Source organism: Rhinopithecus roxellana, chromosome 1 (assembly GCF_007565055.1).
Source record: "Rhinopithecus roxellana isolate Shanxi Qingling chromosome 1, ASM756505v1, whole genome shotgun sequence".
In the NCBI taxonomy this organism is placed as follows: domain Eukaryota; kingdom Metazoa; phylum Chordata; class Mammalia; order Primates; family Cercopithecidae; genus Rhinopithecus; species Rhinopithecus roxellana.
In genome coordinates, this window is record NC_044549.1 from 53,146,887 (window position 1) to 53,163,847 (window position 16,961).

Sequence of the window (16,961 nt, forward strand, 5' to 3'; positions counted from 1 at the left end):
ATGTAGATCATCATTTCATGTGTTCATTGGCCACAGATAAATGTCTATTTGGATTCTTTACCCATTTTTCAATTGGGTTATTTGTCTTTATAGGTTTGTTGTTGTTGTTGTTGTTGAGACGGAGCCTTGCTCTGTCACCCAGGCTGGAGTGCAGTGGCATTATCACAGCTCACTGCAGTCTAGAACCCCTGGGTGCTCACATGATCGTCCCAGTGCAGCCTCTCGAGTAACTGGGACTACAGGCATGCGCCACCAGCCCTAGCTAATTATTTTATTTTTGTAGAGACAGAGTCTTACTATGTTGCCTAGGCTGTTCTTGAACTCCTGGGCTCAAGCAAATCTCCTGCCTCAGACTCCCAAAGTATTGGAATTACAGGTGTGAACCATGGTGTTCAGAAAACATGCTCTGCCAATTTTCACAATAATCTTAAATACAAAAGCTAAGCAAAACGAATCAAGAGTAACTTTAAAAACTAGGCAGTCTGGGAGGCAGTTGCTGCAGTGAGCCGTGAGATGGCGCCTTTGCATTCCAGCCTAGGTGACAGAGGGAGACCCTGTCTAAAAAAAACAAAAAACAAGACAAAACAAACAAACAAACAAAAAACAACTAGGCAGTAGCTCGTGCCTGTAATCCCAGCTACTCAGGAGGCTGAGGCGAGAGGATCGTTTGAACCCAGGAGTTCGAGACCAGTCTGGGCAACAAAGTGAGACCTCATCTCTAAAAAATGAACAAACAAAAACTAGGCCATTTAGCATAATGGTTAGGGCATGGAGTTTGGAGTCAAGTCTCCAAATTTCACCTTCCACATATGCAAAATGGAGACATAATAGGGGTACGTTATAGAGTTGTGGTAGGCATAGTGAACTCCATCGCATGTCAGCTGTTACAGTTTCGTTACTATTTACTGTCAAATTCGGTGACGAAATTATTAGGAAGTCTCTGTCTTGTTCTCTTCTGACCACTAAGAGGCGCACTTCGGAGTAGAAGAAACGCGGGCGGAAATAGCCCAAAAGCGGATTGGCTTCAACTTCTGGCGGAACTAAGTTCCTCCCTCCACCAGGTCTTATTAGCTCAGAAAGAATTCCAAATTTCTACGTAGACCCAAGGATAGGTAGAATACATTTTTCAGTCATATTCCTAGATATTACGGTCTATTAAAACATGTATACTCAGAATATTTTGCGGCATTATTTTTTAACGTGTCTTTATTTTATTTGAAAGAGCCGAACCGGAAGTGCTTGCCTTTTCCTTGCCAGGACCCAGGGGGTTACGTCCCATCGGCCCTTGCGTGCCACTGTCCCTTCTCTTTTCCTCGGCGCTGCCTACGGAGGTGGCAGCCATCTCCTCCTCGGTAAGTCTTAATCCGTGCCCATCCGCATTCCTGCGGGATTCATCTGGCCCCGTCGCCCAGTGGTGCGGGGGCCTCCCCTTCGGCGCGGTAGTGGCTGTGGGTGTTGTTATTGTCAGCTTACTGGGGGGTGTACAGGAGTAGAACGAAGCAGCCCGGGTTGATGGGGCTTTGCGTCCCAGAGCCTCCTGCTCTCCGCTTGTAGTCAGAGCTGCGGGCTGCTTGTTTGTTCCTTGGCGGTGGAGGGTGCTAGTTGAGCTCAGACTGCGGGGTCTCCTGTGGGCCGTGGGACGATCAGGGGTGTCCCAGCTTGACAGCCGTCAGCTGGGATCTGTGGATCCCAGCGCTCACCGATGTCGGCCCACGTGTATTCGTTCATTGCCATGGCCCGCTTCTTCCGCTGCAGTCTCTGGCCCTAGGGCTGCTGCGGCTGCTGGTTCAGTTGCAGGCAGAAATTCTGGTAGTATCTCTGGAAATAAGATGCAACTGCCCCCACCTTGCCTTCGAGGATATCATGGGCCAGAAGGCAAAGTCGTTTTGAATACGTGGTTCACTGAGTACCCACTCTGTGCCAGTTGATGGCTGCGAACAGAAGGGGTGCTGCTGTAGGAAATAAATGAATGGCTCTGAAGACCACACTGAGGAAGGTGTGAGTTGATACTGCAAAATCTCCAGGTTTGAGGCATCTTAAGACGGTATGATGGTTTTGTGTGTGTTAAGGGTGTGGTAGCGCAGCAGCTCCCTAGGGAATTAGAAGGTTTTTCTTTATTAAACGTTTACCTTGTGACAGGCACTGCAGGCATTCAGCGTGCAGTGTCATCTCTATTCTACAGGTGAGGAAACTGAGACTCAGGTCCAAGTAGATGGTCAAGGCCATCTCGGGGTTCGGACACTGGCGAGGTGGGATTTGCTGCCCCTTGCAAATTGAGAGTGTCTTGGGGTCGGTTTTGGTTTGCTCAGCTGTTGGCATTCTTTGGGCTCTGAGTGGTTGAGTTGACCTTTGACCTCCTGGGATCGCGTCTGGAGAGTGCCTAGTATTCTGCCAGCTTCGGAAAGGGAGGGAAAGCAAGCCTGGCAGAGGCACCCATTCCATTCCCAGCTTGCTCCGTAGCTGGCGATTGGAAGACAGTCTGCCACAGTGTTCAGTCCTTGGGCGGGAAAGCCTCCTTCCAAGCCTCCTTTCAGGATTCTTCCTCACCAGGGGCTGCTCCTTTCCCAAAAGGCATCATGGCCGCCCTCAGACCCCTTGTGAAGCCCAAGATCGTCAAAAAAAGAACCAAGAAGTTTATCCGGCACCAGTCAGACCGATATGTCAAAATTAAGGTATGTGGTCCTGGGATGGAAATGGGTGTGGGGTGAAGAAAGAAGTTTCCAACAGGCTGTCGGTTTCTGACATCATCTAGTCGGGACTACCTTTGACCGATGAACTGGTTTGTGGAAGAGCTTTCTGTAGAAATACAGGTCTCCCCCATTGTGCCCTAGTGCTGGTACTTAACATCTCTTGATGTGTTAAGTGAAATTTAAATGAGAAGGGACACTTGGCTGTTTCGATGTGTTTAGAGGGCTTTGCATTTGTGTCGTGTATTTTGGGTTGCCTTATGACAGCAGGATCCCTATTTTATAGACAAGAAAACTCAAAGGTGCTGAGAGCCGTGTCTGCAGCTGTGCTCGCCATCTCAGTATCTACACAGTCCCCTCGCATCCCATTGGTGCCTCCTCCATTGCTTGGGAGTAGGACTGGTGGGGGTGCCTGCATTCCTAGTGGCTAAAGCCACGAGGTCGTGGTTTTTCCCACCAAAAAAGTAAGGAAATAGTGAAGTTCTGTCACCAAAGGCAACTACTGTGTGGCATACTTCCTTTTCATCTGGTCCTTTTGCCCTCTCCAAAGGAACAGTTGGCACTCTGCACAGACGCTAACCCACCTGTGTGTTATTTCCTTCAGCGGAACTGGCGGAAACCCAGAGGCATTGACAACAGGGTTCGTAGAAGATTCAAGGGCCAGATCTTGATGCCCAACATTGGTTATGGGAGCAACAAAAAAACAAAGCACATGCTGCCTAGTGGATTCCGGAAGTTCCTGGTCCACAACGTCAAGGAGCTGGAAGTGCTGCTGATGTGCAACAAGTGAGTTGGGCCCACCTCTAGTTTTCAGGGATCCGAAGTTTGCATCTGTGTGAGCACTTCTGGCAGGAACTCTAGAAACTCTTGGGATGCGTTTTGGTGGGGAGGGGTTGTACATTTTCTGAGGGAATCTGAAGTTGTTCCTTGCAGGATTTTAGAGAATGCTTGTTGGGGAGTAAAGAAGTTGGGGAGTTCAAGGTGTTTCCTTTACCGGAGGGAGGAGACTTGGTCTTCTAAGTGTAGAGACCCAAGACCAGGAAAAGACTGCTTTGTGAACACTGCAATAATAACCACTTTCCACTACTACAATATCCTTTGGCTGTTGTTTCCAGAACGTTGCTTTCTTTATGAAGGTGTCAGCCAAAAGAGTTGAACTCTGAAATATTTGGAGAGATTTATTCTGAGCCAAATATGAGTTGACCATGGCCTGGGACACAGCCCTTGGGAGACCCTAAGAATATGGGTCCAAGGTGGGCAGGGAGCAGCTTGGTTTTACATATTTTAGGGAGACATGAGACATCAATCAAATACACTTAAGGCATACATTGGTTTAGTCCAGAAAGGCGGCAGTTCCAGGTTTTGAATAGATTTTCTGTTTCTCATCAGGAATTGGTTATCACTAGAAAGGAATGTCTTGGCTATGGTAAGAGGTTGTGGAAACCAAGAGTACGTACCCTATTCAAGGAGGGAGTGCATTCAGATGGTCGCTGGGGGCATTTGAATTTTATTTTTGGCTTACAAGGAGGGTAGGGAGAAGATCAAACATGGACCTTAGGCCTTAAGGGACCCTTTAGTCTGTGCTGTGGTAAGGGGTATCTTCAGGGACAGGAGGGCTTTAGAACCAACCAAGTTTGGATTAGGTGGAGAACAGGAGGAAACTTGGCAGGCAGAGAGTGCTTACACAAAGGTGTAGAAGTGAAAGCGCATGGAGAGTTTGCAGGGCATTGGTTCTAGGTGGGTTTTATTGGTTTTTGTTTTTTTAAGATGGAGTCTCGCTCTCTTGCCGGGGCAGGAGTGCAGTGGCATGACCTCGGCTCACTGCAACCTCCAGCGCCCAGTTTCAAGCGTTTCTCCTGCCTCAGCCTCCCATGTAGCTAGGATTACAGGCGTGCACCACCATACTTGACTAATTTTTGTATTTTTAGTAGAGATGAGGTTTCACCATCTTGGCCAGGCTGGTTTTGAACTCATGACCTTAAGTGATCTGCCTGCCTTAGCCTCCTAAAGTGCTGGGATTACAGGCATGAGCTACTGCACCTGGCCTGGTTTGATTTGAGAGAGACAGACAGCATCTATGTTGCCCTGGCTACAGTGCAGTGGCTATTCACAGCTGTGATCATGGCACACTGCAGCCCCAAACTCAAGGTGGGCTCAAGCTGTCTCTTCCCATCTCAGCCTTCCTGGTAGCTAGGACCACAGGCATGCTCCAGCACACCCAGCTAGTTCTAGGTGTTTTGAGTAAGTTAGACACTTGGTGAGCTCTGTGTATAAGAGACTTGGTGACCTGCTTAGACCAAAACTAGGCAGTGGAATGAAAAATTCTCATGGGAAGTGACAGTTTATTTTCTTCACTTATTGGTAAATGAAAGCCAAAAAGCTGAATTTTCCTAAGTAAACTAGAAAGAACATGGAGTGTGTGTGAGTAATAGGATGTTTGTGTTTATGTTTACAAAGATCTTTTATCTACAGTGGTTGTAGATATAAGTAATAAAAATGAACAAGAGCAGTATTCTAACTTGGTTACCTTCCAAGGCTGGAAATTTAACCAGGCGTTGAAATGCTGAAAATTTCTGTTAGAAAAAGATGGGCATAGGAATTAATGGTGGGCACTGAAACCACAGTTGAACTGTAACAGGCCAACATGATTACTCAGTTACAGTGCCCCTGTTGGCTGGTTGCCATATGCTCTGTAAGTGCAGCTTGGCAGTCTCTTTAAGATCCATGGAAATACTCTGTTATCTCTGACCTTTGATCTCTAAGTTCCATTTCTGGGCATTTGTCCTTAAGGAATGGAAAAGCAGGGAAACAAAAGCTAGTTATTGCAGCAATACAACTGGAAACAACTGAAAATATAATGAGAGAATTGTAGAGTGCTGAATAGAATGTTGTGGGTCTATTCAAAATGATTGGAGTGTTGTAGTATGGAAAATGCCCAAGCTAGGGGACACATTTAAAATGGTGGGTACACTCTGTAATTATCAAATATGTAGATGGACAAGGACAGGAGAGTTTTTTGAAAAGGACAGATGAGAAGTGTAATATAAACCTAAGCCTTTGAAACATAGAAACATTTAAAAACATAGTTGCTTTGAATTTGAGTGGACTCATGTAAAACAAGAATTGTCTGGATTTGCTGTCTTGCTGTTAAGGCAGGGTTCTTGAAAAGAGCTGTGTGTCCACTGCCTCACTTAATCACTCCTCACATTCCTGCTGCTGCTTTGCTGAAAATGCTTCAGGAGTGGAATGTCTGTTCTTAACCCACTGTGGGTGGCTTCATAAATCACCTCCTTACTGAAGTGTGCTTGTTAGGCCAATTGGTTATCAAATGGGGCACAGTGTAGCTGCCTCTTAAAAAGTTGTAAGGAATGGGTTAGAATTGGATCTGGCACACCAAGTCCTCAGGTATTAGGCATGGCTATGACTGGGTGACTTTAAGCATTGTTGCTTCTACTTGCTTTGTATCCTCAGCAGTCAAACTGGGTGCTTTTGGCTCCATTCAGACTCTTGGGTTCTGCTCTTGACCACTTTGCAGAGTTCTGAAACTTCATGGGCAAGGTAAAGCACCCTGCAACTGGGGGAGAACCACTGAACCTGGAGCGTGGGCCTGGGTTCACCCTGGATCCCTGTCCATTGCTTGCTGTGGGCCTTGGTTTCCTTATCTGTAAAATGGAGGTAATGCCTGGATTACAAGGCTGCTGTAAGGATTAGATGAGAGGGAACAGTGAGGGTACTTTGTAAATGAAAGTGTTCTTGTCATCACCAGGGAACCATAGAGTTGGGAGTCAGGATTTGGGGGCATGTAGGTGTCATTCCACAGCCACATACCAAGCAGCCCTCTCTTAGCTTGGTGCTGGAACTCACTGCCTTCTTAATGGAATTTTCCAAGTGTGTTCAGGGCTGTCTTGCTCCTTACCTACTTGATTCTCTTACAGATCTTACTGTGCCGAGATTGCTCACAATGTTTCCTCCAAGAACCGCAAAGCCATCGTGGAAAGAGCCGCCCAGCTGGCCATCAGAGTCACCAACCCCAATGCCAGGCTGCGCAGTGAAGAAAATGAGTAGACAGCTGGTGTGCACGTTTTCTGTTTAAATAAATGTAAAAACTGCCATCTCGCATCTTCCTCCCTTAGTTTTAAGTCTTCAGCTTCTTGGCTAACTTAGTTGGTCACAGAGATCGTTCTTTTGCTCAAACCCCTTTGGAATCTCCCATTTGGAGGGGATTTGTAAAGGACACTCGGTCCTTGAACAGGGGAACGTGGCCTCAAGTGCACAGTTGAGGCTGGGGATGAGGGGCACAGACTTGGTAGGTTCTAAGACACTTGGAGAAGCTGTGGGTCCCAAGCCACAAGTAGTCATTCTTAATCTTGCTTTGTAAAGTTAGGTGACAGGTTATTCCGTGTGATGCTTGTGAGAATTGAGAAAATATGCATGGAAATACCCAGATGAATTTCTTAAACAGATTGTTATGGGATGCCTAAATTGCATCCTGTAACTTCTGTCCAGAAAGAACAGGATGATGTACAAATTGCTCTTCCAGGTAATCCACCACGGTTACTGGAAAAGCACTTTCAGTCTCCTATAACCTTCCCACCAGTTGCTGCTTCAGGTATGTTACAGCAGTTTGCCAAGGCGGGGACCTAACTGGTGACAATTGAGCCTCTTGACTGGTACTCTTAGAATTTAGTGACATGTGACCCCGATTTTTTTTTGGAGACGGGGTCTTGCTCTCACCCATGCTGAGAGTGCAGTGGCACACTCACTACAGCCTTGACCTCCCCAGGCTCAGGTGATCTTCCCACCTCAGCCTTCCAAGTAGCTGGGACTACAGATGCACACCTCCACACCTGGGTTTTGAAGTTTTTTTTTTGTAGAGATGGTCTAGCCATGTTGCCTAGGCTCTTGAACTCCTTAGCCTCCCAAAGTACTGGGATTACAGGCACCTTACGTAGTGTATATAGGTCATGAGGGATATGGGATGTGGTACTTACAAGATAGAAATGCTTACAGGATGTTTTTCCGTAACCATCCAGTCAACTACCAGAAATGCTGTGCTGGTTACAACAAAGCTTTTCTAGGTCTAGTCTCATTCTAGTAGATAGGCATCTTACAGATTGTCTCCTGTTCAAAACCTAGTCATAAATATTTATAATGTAAACTGGTGATTTTGGGGATTTTTTTTTTTTTTTTCCTGGAGACTGTCATGCTGTCACTCCGGCTGGAGTGCAGTGGCTTGATCGTGGCTCACTGTAACTTTTGCTTCCTGGGTTCAGGTGACTCGATTCTCTTGAATCTCCTCAGTCTCCTGAATAGCTGGGACTACAGGCCTGCCACCGTACCCAGCTAATATTTTTAGTAGGGACAGGGTTTCGCCATGTTGGCCAGGCTGGTCTCAAACTCCTGACCTCAGGTGATCCGCCCACCTCAGCTTCCCAAAGTGCTGGGATTACAGGTGTGAGGCACTGCACCTAGCCTCATTTTTGGGATTTCTTACAAATTGACAAGTGCATTCAAGATATTGGTCTCACAATTAGACACGAGTTGTGTAGAGAAAAGTAACTTAGAATCTAATCTTTATTAACTTAGGATGTCACAGAAAATACTTGGGCCTGCCACTTGCATTTCTTTGTCCTCAATGCTAAACACTAGACACATTTGAAACCTTCCTCAGAAGGAAACAAACCAACGGGTTATGCCTGGGTGGTGGCATAGAAGATGTGTAATTCATTGTTGCCCAATTTGCTAATAAGTATTTTGAAATTAGAAATGAAACGAGGTCCAAACCTGTCCAGTTCCCTACCCAACCCATTTCTCCTCCCTGGAAAAGAAACACATCCAAATTTCTGATTCATCGCTGCCACTTAGAAATGAACCGTTTTGAATTTTAAAATGTTAATGACTCAAGTATCTTTTCTTTTTGAAATGCCCGGCCTGAGCACTAACTTCAGGCATTGCTGAGTGCAGTGAAGAAACCAGAGTGGTGTCTGCTGCCTCCTGACCTTTTACAGCTGACAGCACAGCCTATTTCTAAATGCTACTAGTTTGTGAGGCAGAGACACCCTCTGAAGGAACCAGACAGACTATGGAGGGATACAGTGTGAAGTCACTGGAAAACTTCCTCACCCTATTTCTTTGGATGACTGTCCTGAGTTAAGGAAGGGGCCCAACTGTTGGCAGCCTCGCAGCTCAGGCTGGGGGCCTTTTGAGTTGGATCCCTAGAGAAGGCACTGTAAGCCCCGACCAGGAGCGGCAGGGCCCCCAGTGAGATGGTGGAAGGGCAAAAGTAGAGACCTGCAGTGGGGGATGGGGAGGCCTTGGGCTTGGGTGGGCTTCTTTCTCTTAAGTGAGGGCCCACCTCGGTGCTGGGGGAACTAGCTGAGCTCCATTGAGTCTGTACTGGGGGTTGAAGCGGAATCCTTCTGGATGCTTTCAAAGAGGGCAGCAAGTTCAGGGTTGGATCTGATTTGGGAAGAGAAGTCGGCCATGATTGGGCTTTTCCCCACCTCAGGGATGGTCAGCAGGGCAGCCACTGCCCTCATTGCAGAGCGCTTCAGTTCATCTTGCTTTTCAAACTCCTGCTTCACGGAACCAGCTTTGACCTAAAGTAGGAAACAGCAGAAGCAGCCATCCTTTATTGAGCCTGGCCCGCACCACTGCCTCCTCACCGGTCTTTGGCTTCTTCTTTGCCCCATCATCTTACCCAACATAAATCCCCTGCTGCGAGGTCTCCCAAGGCTTCTGTCTCACCAGCTATGTCCTAACTCCACCTCTGGGCTTTTACACTGGCTAGTTTCCCCACAGAGGTTCTTTGCCATTCAAATCAGCTTCAGTACAGCCTGAGGGGCCTCAGAGCAGCCAATCTAAAGAGCTCACTTTTTGTTGATTGACAGTGGCAAGTACTGTGTTCCCATACTTACCTCCTACAGACTGCAGGGATCCAGCCTATACTGTGCTTAAAACCAGCTCTTAGCACCATATGACTAGACTGAATGAATGAATCACTGTGATGGTCTTCTAGCAGCCTCCCCCCCGCACTCAAGTCCCTGCCCTGCAATCCAATCTGTTCTACAGATGCAGCCAGAGAGTAAGCACCCCAAACTACCTCCTGCAGTTTGTTTCCTCTTCCCCCACCATCTCCCACTTAGGCAGAGGAGCTCAGCAGTTCCTCCACTGCTTAGGGACTAAGGTTCAAATTCCTTATGCTGGGCTCTTCCTAAAGAATTCAATGCAGTGGATAACAGCTTGGCATTGGAGTTGCAGAGTCCTGCATTCAAATGGCTCTGCCCCCAAGAGCTGTGACTTCAGGTAACTACGTCTTTGAGCCTCATTTCCCCATCTATAAGTAACAGCTGCCTCTTCATAGGAGTTGCCAAGAGGATTAAACAGCTTGACACAAGTCCACACTCCCTTCTCTGAAACCCCTGGAGCCAGATGTGCTTTGGAATCCAGGACATTTTGGGTTTTAGAAAGGTAATACTGTGCAGATTACATTCCGGGGGGGTCTTGTACAATACCGTGTAATCAAATACATGAATACTCTACTACATGTATGAGTACGGTGAGTAGTAAGGTGTCCCTCAGTATCCATGGGAGTTTGGTTCCAGGATCCCAGTGGATGCCAAAATCCTCAGATGTTTAAGTCCCTTGTATAAAAGTGGTACATTGGCGAGAATTAAAGATCATAGCCTCATGCCACTTCAAGTCAAGTTTTGTGACAAACAGGTTCCTAAAAAGCTTTTGGTTGTCAGAGCTTGGTAGATTCAGAATCATGGGTAAGGACTGTGGGTGTGGATGTATCCACGCTCATCCCAATGCCCAACAGCATCCTCTGCATGGCCAGAAAAGTGGCTCTTGTAGAAACTCAGAGCAGAGCTTCTCCTGCCACCTCATCCTACTGCAAGAATGTTCTGGCACTGCAGTGCCATATATACTTCCCCTCTTAAGAACTGGGACTTTTTACCGGGCGTGGTGGCTCACGCCTGTGATCCCAGCACTTTGGGAGGCCGAGGTGGGCGGATCACAAGGTCAGGAGATCAAGACCATCCTGGCTAACACGGTGAAACCCCATCTTTACTAAAAATACAAAAAATTAGCTGGGTGTGGTGGCAGGTGCCTGTACTGTGGTCCCAGCTACTCGGGAGGCTGAGGCAGGAGAATGGCGTGAACCCAGGAGGCGGGCGGAGGTGGCAGTGAGCCGAGATTGCGCCACTGCACTCCAGCCTGGGTGACAGAGCCAGAACTGGGACTTTTCTTGGTGCCATAGAGCTCAGAGAAAACTAGAAATGATTTGGCCACAGAGACTGTCAAAACTGGCCTGGCCCTATAGAAGCATTTTTTTTGGATTGACTCAATAGTAAGCATATGTTAAAAATGTAAACTTACAAGGCAGGTTTCTATGAATAAACTACCAATGTTAATGTTTTATCCACAGAAGATTTCATTTTTGAAAATCACCACTCTATGGGTATCTCTCCTTTTTAAGCGCCAATCTTTTTTTTTTTTTTTTTTTTTTTTTGAGACAGAGTGTCGCTCTGTCGCCTGGGCTGGAGTGCAGTGGCCGGATCTCAGCTCACTGCAAGCTCCGCCTCCCGGGTTCACGCCATTCTCCTGCCTCAGCCTCCCAAGTAGCTGGGACTACAGGCGCCCGCTACCTCGCCCGGCTCGTTTTTTTGTATTTTTTAGTAGAGACGGGGTTTCACTGTTAGCCAGGATGGTCTCGATCTCCTGACCTCGTGATCCGCCCGTCTCGGCCTCCCAAAGTGCTGGGATTACAGGCTTGAGCCACCGCGCCCAGCCATTAAGCGCCAATCTAAAACACTGCTCTCCTTTTGGTAATGATTCCCATTCTTAAAAAACCCAAATGTATTCTTCCATTCAACAGGTATTTACCAGGTACCATCTAGGTGTGCCAGGCTCTGCTCCCAACACCAGCTTTCCATGAGAGCTTCCACTCCAGATCCCTCCTCCAGACCCTTCAGGCACTCCAGTCTAGCAGCAGCTTTGCCCTAGATCAATCATGTGACCCAGCTTCCCAACAAGGAGGTGAGAGATTGACAGTAGGGAACCTATCAGGCTCAATGTTATATCTTTAGTATCTCCCATGAGGCTCAGCACCCAGGAAGTGTTTAATGAATGGAAGAAGAGACAGAGGTGGGTCTGAATCCAGCTCTGCAATTTACTGGCTGTGTAGCCTTGGCCAATAACAACCTCTCAAAGCCTCTGTTCCCCTGTGTATAAAATGACAGTAAGAAGTACTTTATAGGGCAATGATAATGATTAAATGAAGCACTTTCACAATATCACCTGCACTGCAGGAAGTGCTCAGTAAGGGGTAACTGAACAACTGGCCGAGGACTCAGTAGGTGCTCCAGGGCCTGGGCTAGGGCTGAGCCAGGGACTTACCTTGGCAGTGCAAGTGGCCCTTAGTGGCTCAATGAGTCGGTCCACCCTCTGCAGGACAGGTGCAGGACACAGGGTGGCCAGCCGGGCAAGCATAATGAAGGTCAGCATCTGCCCAGAGGAAGGAGACAGGAGACAGTTCTTAGTGAAATGGTGCAGGAGCAAGAGCAGCAGCCAGCCCTGGGAAAGAGCAGAGGCCCCACACCCGAAACCTGATGCCCGAGTTCAGACCACCATGAAGTCCTGCCAGAGTCTCTCCCTCTCTGGGTCTGTTTCCTCAAATGGTGACACTTTCTTTGCCAGCTACACTTGGCTGACCCAAGGAGGATCAGATAAGCACCAGGAAGGGAGTCGTACTCAAGCTCAGATGCGCACCAGTCAGGCAGATGCTGGGGATGAGTGAAGGGGGCTGCTGGGGCAGCTCTGGCTGACTGTGGCCAGGTGGGAATGCAGACATGTGGCTTGGGGCCACTGAACTGTTTTCAAAAGAAATCCCAATTTTCATGTAAAAAAAAGTCTCGATTTTTAAATGTTGACACCTGATTTCAAAACCGAACAAAAACTTTGACACCAACTAAACATGACTGCAGGCCTAGATTCAGCCTGTGGGAGAAAAACTGTCATGTCTTTTGGAAATGGTCAAGTCCTCACAAAGAAGCCTTGCACAGCATAAAGAGTGGTTGTCTGAAATCCCCATGCCCTACCCATCCCCACACGCTGACCCCTACACCCTACAGCAAAGGAAGAGGCCCAGCCCACGGCAGCGAGGAGCAGCAGTGCTGAACTTCATGAGCTATGACTCGTGGCTCCTCCAAGACCCTGTGCCCTCGAACTAGACAAGATTCCCTGTCTCCCCTGTGAACTGGGTGGTGGTCACTCCCTCTCTAAAGGCTCACTTGAAGACTTGATGATGCAAGGCTGTGGGCTCTATAACTGTCACACCCACCCTCCTCACCCCAGGGGGTGGCAACAGAGTGGGCTCCAAGGCTGCACTGGTGCCTAGGCCCTGTCCTGTGGTCCTGAGGGCAGGCATGAGAGGATATGGCCAGACTGGACAGAAAGAACAGACTTGCTCGATCCTGAGAAGCTGGAGCTTTGGGCCAGCCCAGAACTCCTCACTCTGTGTTCTGGGGTATTCTGGGCATCTACTGAGCCCCACAAGATGCCTAATACCAGGCACACCCAAATGAGAGAAGCTGAGTACACCCCTCCCGCCTGGAGCCTCCCGGAACCCTGTGGTGGAAGTCCTGTTCAGCTTTGTGTGCCCCATCATTTTTCACTAGTTCTCATGGCATACACTGGAAAACCCAACCCCCTTTCTCAACCAAGACCTTGGGGCTGGAACCTTCTTCTCTCTTTCTTGGGGATTGGCGGGAAGCAAGAGTTTAAAGCAATAATAAAGCCAAGGAGGAAACAGGCAGACAGGGAGTGCAGGAAGGAGCATCCCCGCAGCTCCAAGTCTGGAGTGGTCAGAGGAACACCCACTGCAGGAGGTGCGGCCTCACCACGCGCATCAGATGCTCTAGCAGGAGCACGCACTCCACCCTAGAAGCCCAGCGATCACACCACGGATCAGTAATGCACCAGGGTGTTCACAGCAGCACTGTCTGTAATAGTGAAAATGTGCAAACAATCTACATGTGTAGCAGTGAGTGCAACGGAAATGGGAACTCCTGCAGCTGTGAAATATGACAGGACTGATATATACTGAAAAGCAAAGCAAATAACATACAGTAAATGTAAGTTAAAAGACTGGGGAAAAAACAGCATGTGTGGTGTGATCCCATTTCTAGAAAACAGATCTCATACACTCATCTCCACGGCTTTCAGAGCAGGGACCCCACCTCTCACACTGACCTCGGCGTGGTGGCACCCACTTAGTATCAGTTGGCTGATGAATGAGGGTCTACGTGCATCATCCCAGGAAACACTGATACTGACAGCAGGCCTCGCTGGGTGGGGGGAAGCTTTTGGATGATTATTACTCGCTTCTTTATTTGTTTTCATGAATCTTTTAAAACAAGTATGGGTTACTTTTGATTACTTTGTATTACTTTTTCATTATAAAAAGTGACTCATGCTTACAGTACATATTTTTTAAAGTTGTAATGTGGGACCGGGCGTGGTGGCTCACGCCTGTAATCCCAACACTTTGGGAGGCCGAGGCGGGTGGATCACCTGAGGTCAGGAGTTCCAGACCAGCCTAGCCAACATGGTGAAACCCTGTCTCTACTAAAAATTACAAAAATTAGCCAGGCGTGGTGGCGCACATCTGTAATCCCAGCTACTCAAAGAGGCTGAGGCAGGAGAATCACTTGAACCCGGGAGGCAGAGGTTGCAGTAAGCCAAGATCGCACCAATGAACTCCAGCCTGGGCAATAAAGTGAGACTCCATCTCAAACAAATAAATAAAAATTTAAAAATAAAGTTGTAGTATGGCAGTTCCTTAAGACATTAAACACAGAATTGCCCTATGATCCAGCAATTTCACTTGTGGGTAAAGTGAAAAGAACTGAAGGCAGGATTCCAAAGGATATTGGAACACCTAGGTTCACAGTCACATTACTCATAATAGCCAGAAGCTGGGAATACCCAAATATTTGTCCAGCAATGGATGAGTGAGTAAACAAACTGTGGTCTGTACATACAACAGAGGGAAATTCTGATGAGCTGCAACATGGATAAACCTCGAGGATATCAGACTAAGTGAAACAAGTCGGTCACAAAAGGACAAATACTGTATGATTCCACTTACAAGGGCAGAATCCTAGAGTAATCAAATTCATCGAGAATAGTGTTTAATGGGTGCAGATTTCAGTTTGGGAAGGAGAAAAGAGTTTTGAGATTGACAGTGGTGATGGCTGCAAAGCAATGTGAATCTGCTTAATACCACTGCGCTGTGCACTTAAAAATAGTGAAGACGGGGCCTGGCATGGTGGCTCACACCTGTAATCACATCACTTTGGGAGGCCAAGGCAGGCAGATTACTTGAGGTCAGGAGTTCGAGACCAGCCTAGTCAACATGGTGAAACCCCGTCTCTACTAAAAGTACAAAAAAAAATTTAGCTGGGTGTGGTGGGCACCTGTAGTCCCAACTACTTGGGAGGCTGAGGCAGGAGAATCGCTTGAACCTGGGAGGCAGAGGTTGCAGTGAGCTGAGATCATACCACTGCACTCCAGCCTGGGTAACAGAGCAAGACCCTGTCTCAAAAAAAAAAAAAAAAAGTGAAGATAGTAACTTGTATTATTAATATTTCACAGTTAGAAATGATTTCTATTATATATGTGAATAAACTTTAAAATTTTTAAAAATGGGCCGGGCGCGGTGGCTCAAGCCTGTAATCCCAGCACTTTGGGAGGCCGAGACGGGTGGATCATGAGGTCAGGAGATCGAGACCATCCTGGCTAACACGGTGAAACCCCGTCTCTACTAAAAAATACAAAAAACTAGCCGGGTGAGGTGGTGGGCGCCTGTAGTCCCAGCTACTCGGGAGGCTGAGGCAGGAGAATGGCGTGGACCCGGGAGGCGGAGCTTGCAGTGAGCTGAGATCCAGCCACTGCACTCCAGCCTGGGCGACAGAGCGAGACTCCGTCTCAAAAAAAATAAAAAAAAATTTTTTAAATGATATAGAAAGATATAAAATGAAGAAACTGAAGTCTCCGCGCTGTTCCACCAGCCCCAGCCTCATTCTCTCTGGTAAGAAAATGGCCCTGACTTCTGGAACTAGCTCTTGCCACTCAACAGCGGGGCTTGGAGCTCTTTCAGGTCACAACGTGAAGAGATGCAGCCCGCTCCGCAATGCTGCTAGTATTCCACAGCTCAAAGTGCCCTGCTGGGTCAAAAGTTTCATCTGGGAATTAATTAATTAATTAATTAATTTATTTATTTTATTTTATTTTGAGACAGGGTCTCACTCTGTTGCCCAGGTTGGAGTGTAGTGGTGCGATCACGTTTCACTGCAGCCTCAACCTCCTGGGCTCAAGCCATCCTCCTGCCTCAGCCTTCCAAAGTGCTAGGATTACAGGCATGAGCCACCACACCTGGACAATTTTTTTTTTTCTGGTTGCTGCCAAACCATCCTCCAAAGAGCCTGCCCAGTGTAGACTCCCACCAAAGGTATCTGAGGCACAGGTTCCTTTTCTTATCAGAAAACAACAATGCAGCTATCTTCACTGGGTGCCTGGAGTAGCAAGCAAGGACAAATAAGCATGGCCCCAGTGGTGCCTGACTATCACTTGGTACCGGGGCACATAGAACTGGCAGGGGCTTGGTCTTACCCGGATGTCGTAGTGGTCCTTCAGCCCGTCCTCCACATGGTTCAGGAACTCACAGATATCCAGCTGGCCCAGGCAGCTCTCAAGCAGTGAATACATGCACTCAAAGGCCGCCTTCCGCACGTCCAGCCCATCGTCCACTGTATGTTTAAAGGGACCCATTTCCACCTGCAGGAAGGATGAAGGTTGGGGATATGGCCCCAGGGTGCAAGGACACCTCTTCTAGTTTCTGCTATAAACCCCACATCTCTATTCCACACTGCACGCCGGCCCCAAATCATGCCTTATACTCTCAAGTCTCCATGCCTTTGCTCAGCCTGCAGTATCCTTTCCCCGTGGTGATAATAGTGACAATAAGAACAATTATTCTTATAATCCACTGAGCAGGCACTCAGTGGTAGGCACTGTACTGAGTGCTTGATGGATGACGTTTCATTCAAGCATCACAAATGCCATCAGAAGTAAATGTTACTGGCCAGGTACGGTGGCTCATGCCTGTAATCCCAGCATTTTGGGAGGCCAAGGCAGGCGGATCACGAGGTCAGGAGATTGAGGCCATCCTGGCTAACATGGTGAACCTCATCTCTACTAAAAATACAA

At 47.8% G+C, this 16,961-nt stretch overlaps 2 protein-coding genes and 1 non-coding gene across 7 annotated transcripts in view; 2 read left to right on the forward strand and 1 right to left on the reverse strand.

Moving 5' to 3' along the window:
- Window positions 1-1,280: 1,280 nt before the first annotated feature.
- Window positions 1,281-6,806, forward strand: RPL32 (ribosomal protein L32). Of its 3 annotated transcripts, none has more exons than XM_010362143.2 (4): window positions 1,281-1,352; window positions 2,551-2,672; window positions 3,292-3,473; window positions 6,623-6,806. In XM_010362143.2, the coding sequence occupies exons 2-4, from the start codon at window positions 2,577-2,579 to the stop codon at window positions 6,750-6,752; spliced, it is 408 nt and encodes a 135-aa protein (XP_010360445.1). In that variant the 5' UTR covers window positions 1,281-1,352; window positions 2,551-2,576; the 3' UTR covers window positions 6,753-6,806. The 3 variants fall into 3 exon arrangements, with proteins under 3 accessions (XP_010360445.1, XP_010360444.1, XP_010360446.1); XM_010362142.2 differs by having other exon boundaries at window positions 1,287-1,352; window positions 2,572-2,672; XM_010362144.2 differs by having other exon boundaries at window positions 1,308-1,352; window positions 2,461-2,672.
- LOC115892198 lies at window positions 2,352-2,490 on the forward strand. Its single transcript, XR_004052082.1, has one exon. It is a non-coding gene; the product is annotated as a small nucleolar RNA SNORA7 (small nucleolar RNA).
- A 1,437-nt stretch (window positions 6,807-8,243) lies between the features above and the next one.
- CAND2 (cullin associated and neddylation dissociated 2 (putative)) overlaps window positions 8,244-16,961 on the reverse strand; it is a 38,698-nt gene continuing 29,980 nt past the window's right edge. For all 3 annotated transcript variants that reach the window (XM_010362140.2, XM_030927358.1, XM_030927400.1), the window contains 3 exons: window positions 16,365-16,529; window positions 12,090-12,197; window positions 8,244-9,286 (listed from right to left, as the gene is read on the reverse strand). In XM_010362140.2, coding sequence (XP_010360442.1) covers window positions 9,059-9,286; window positions 12,090-12,197; window positions 16,365-16,529 — 501 coding nt within the window. In that variant the 3' untranslated portion in view covers window positions 8,244-9,058. The remainder of the gene's footprint in view (window positions 9,287-12,089; window positions 12,198-16,364; window positions 16,530-16,961) is intronic.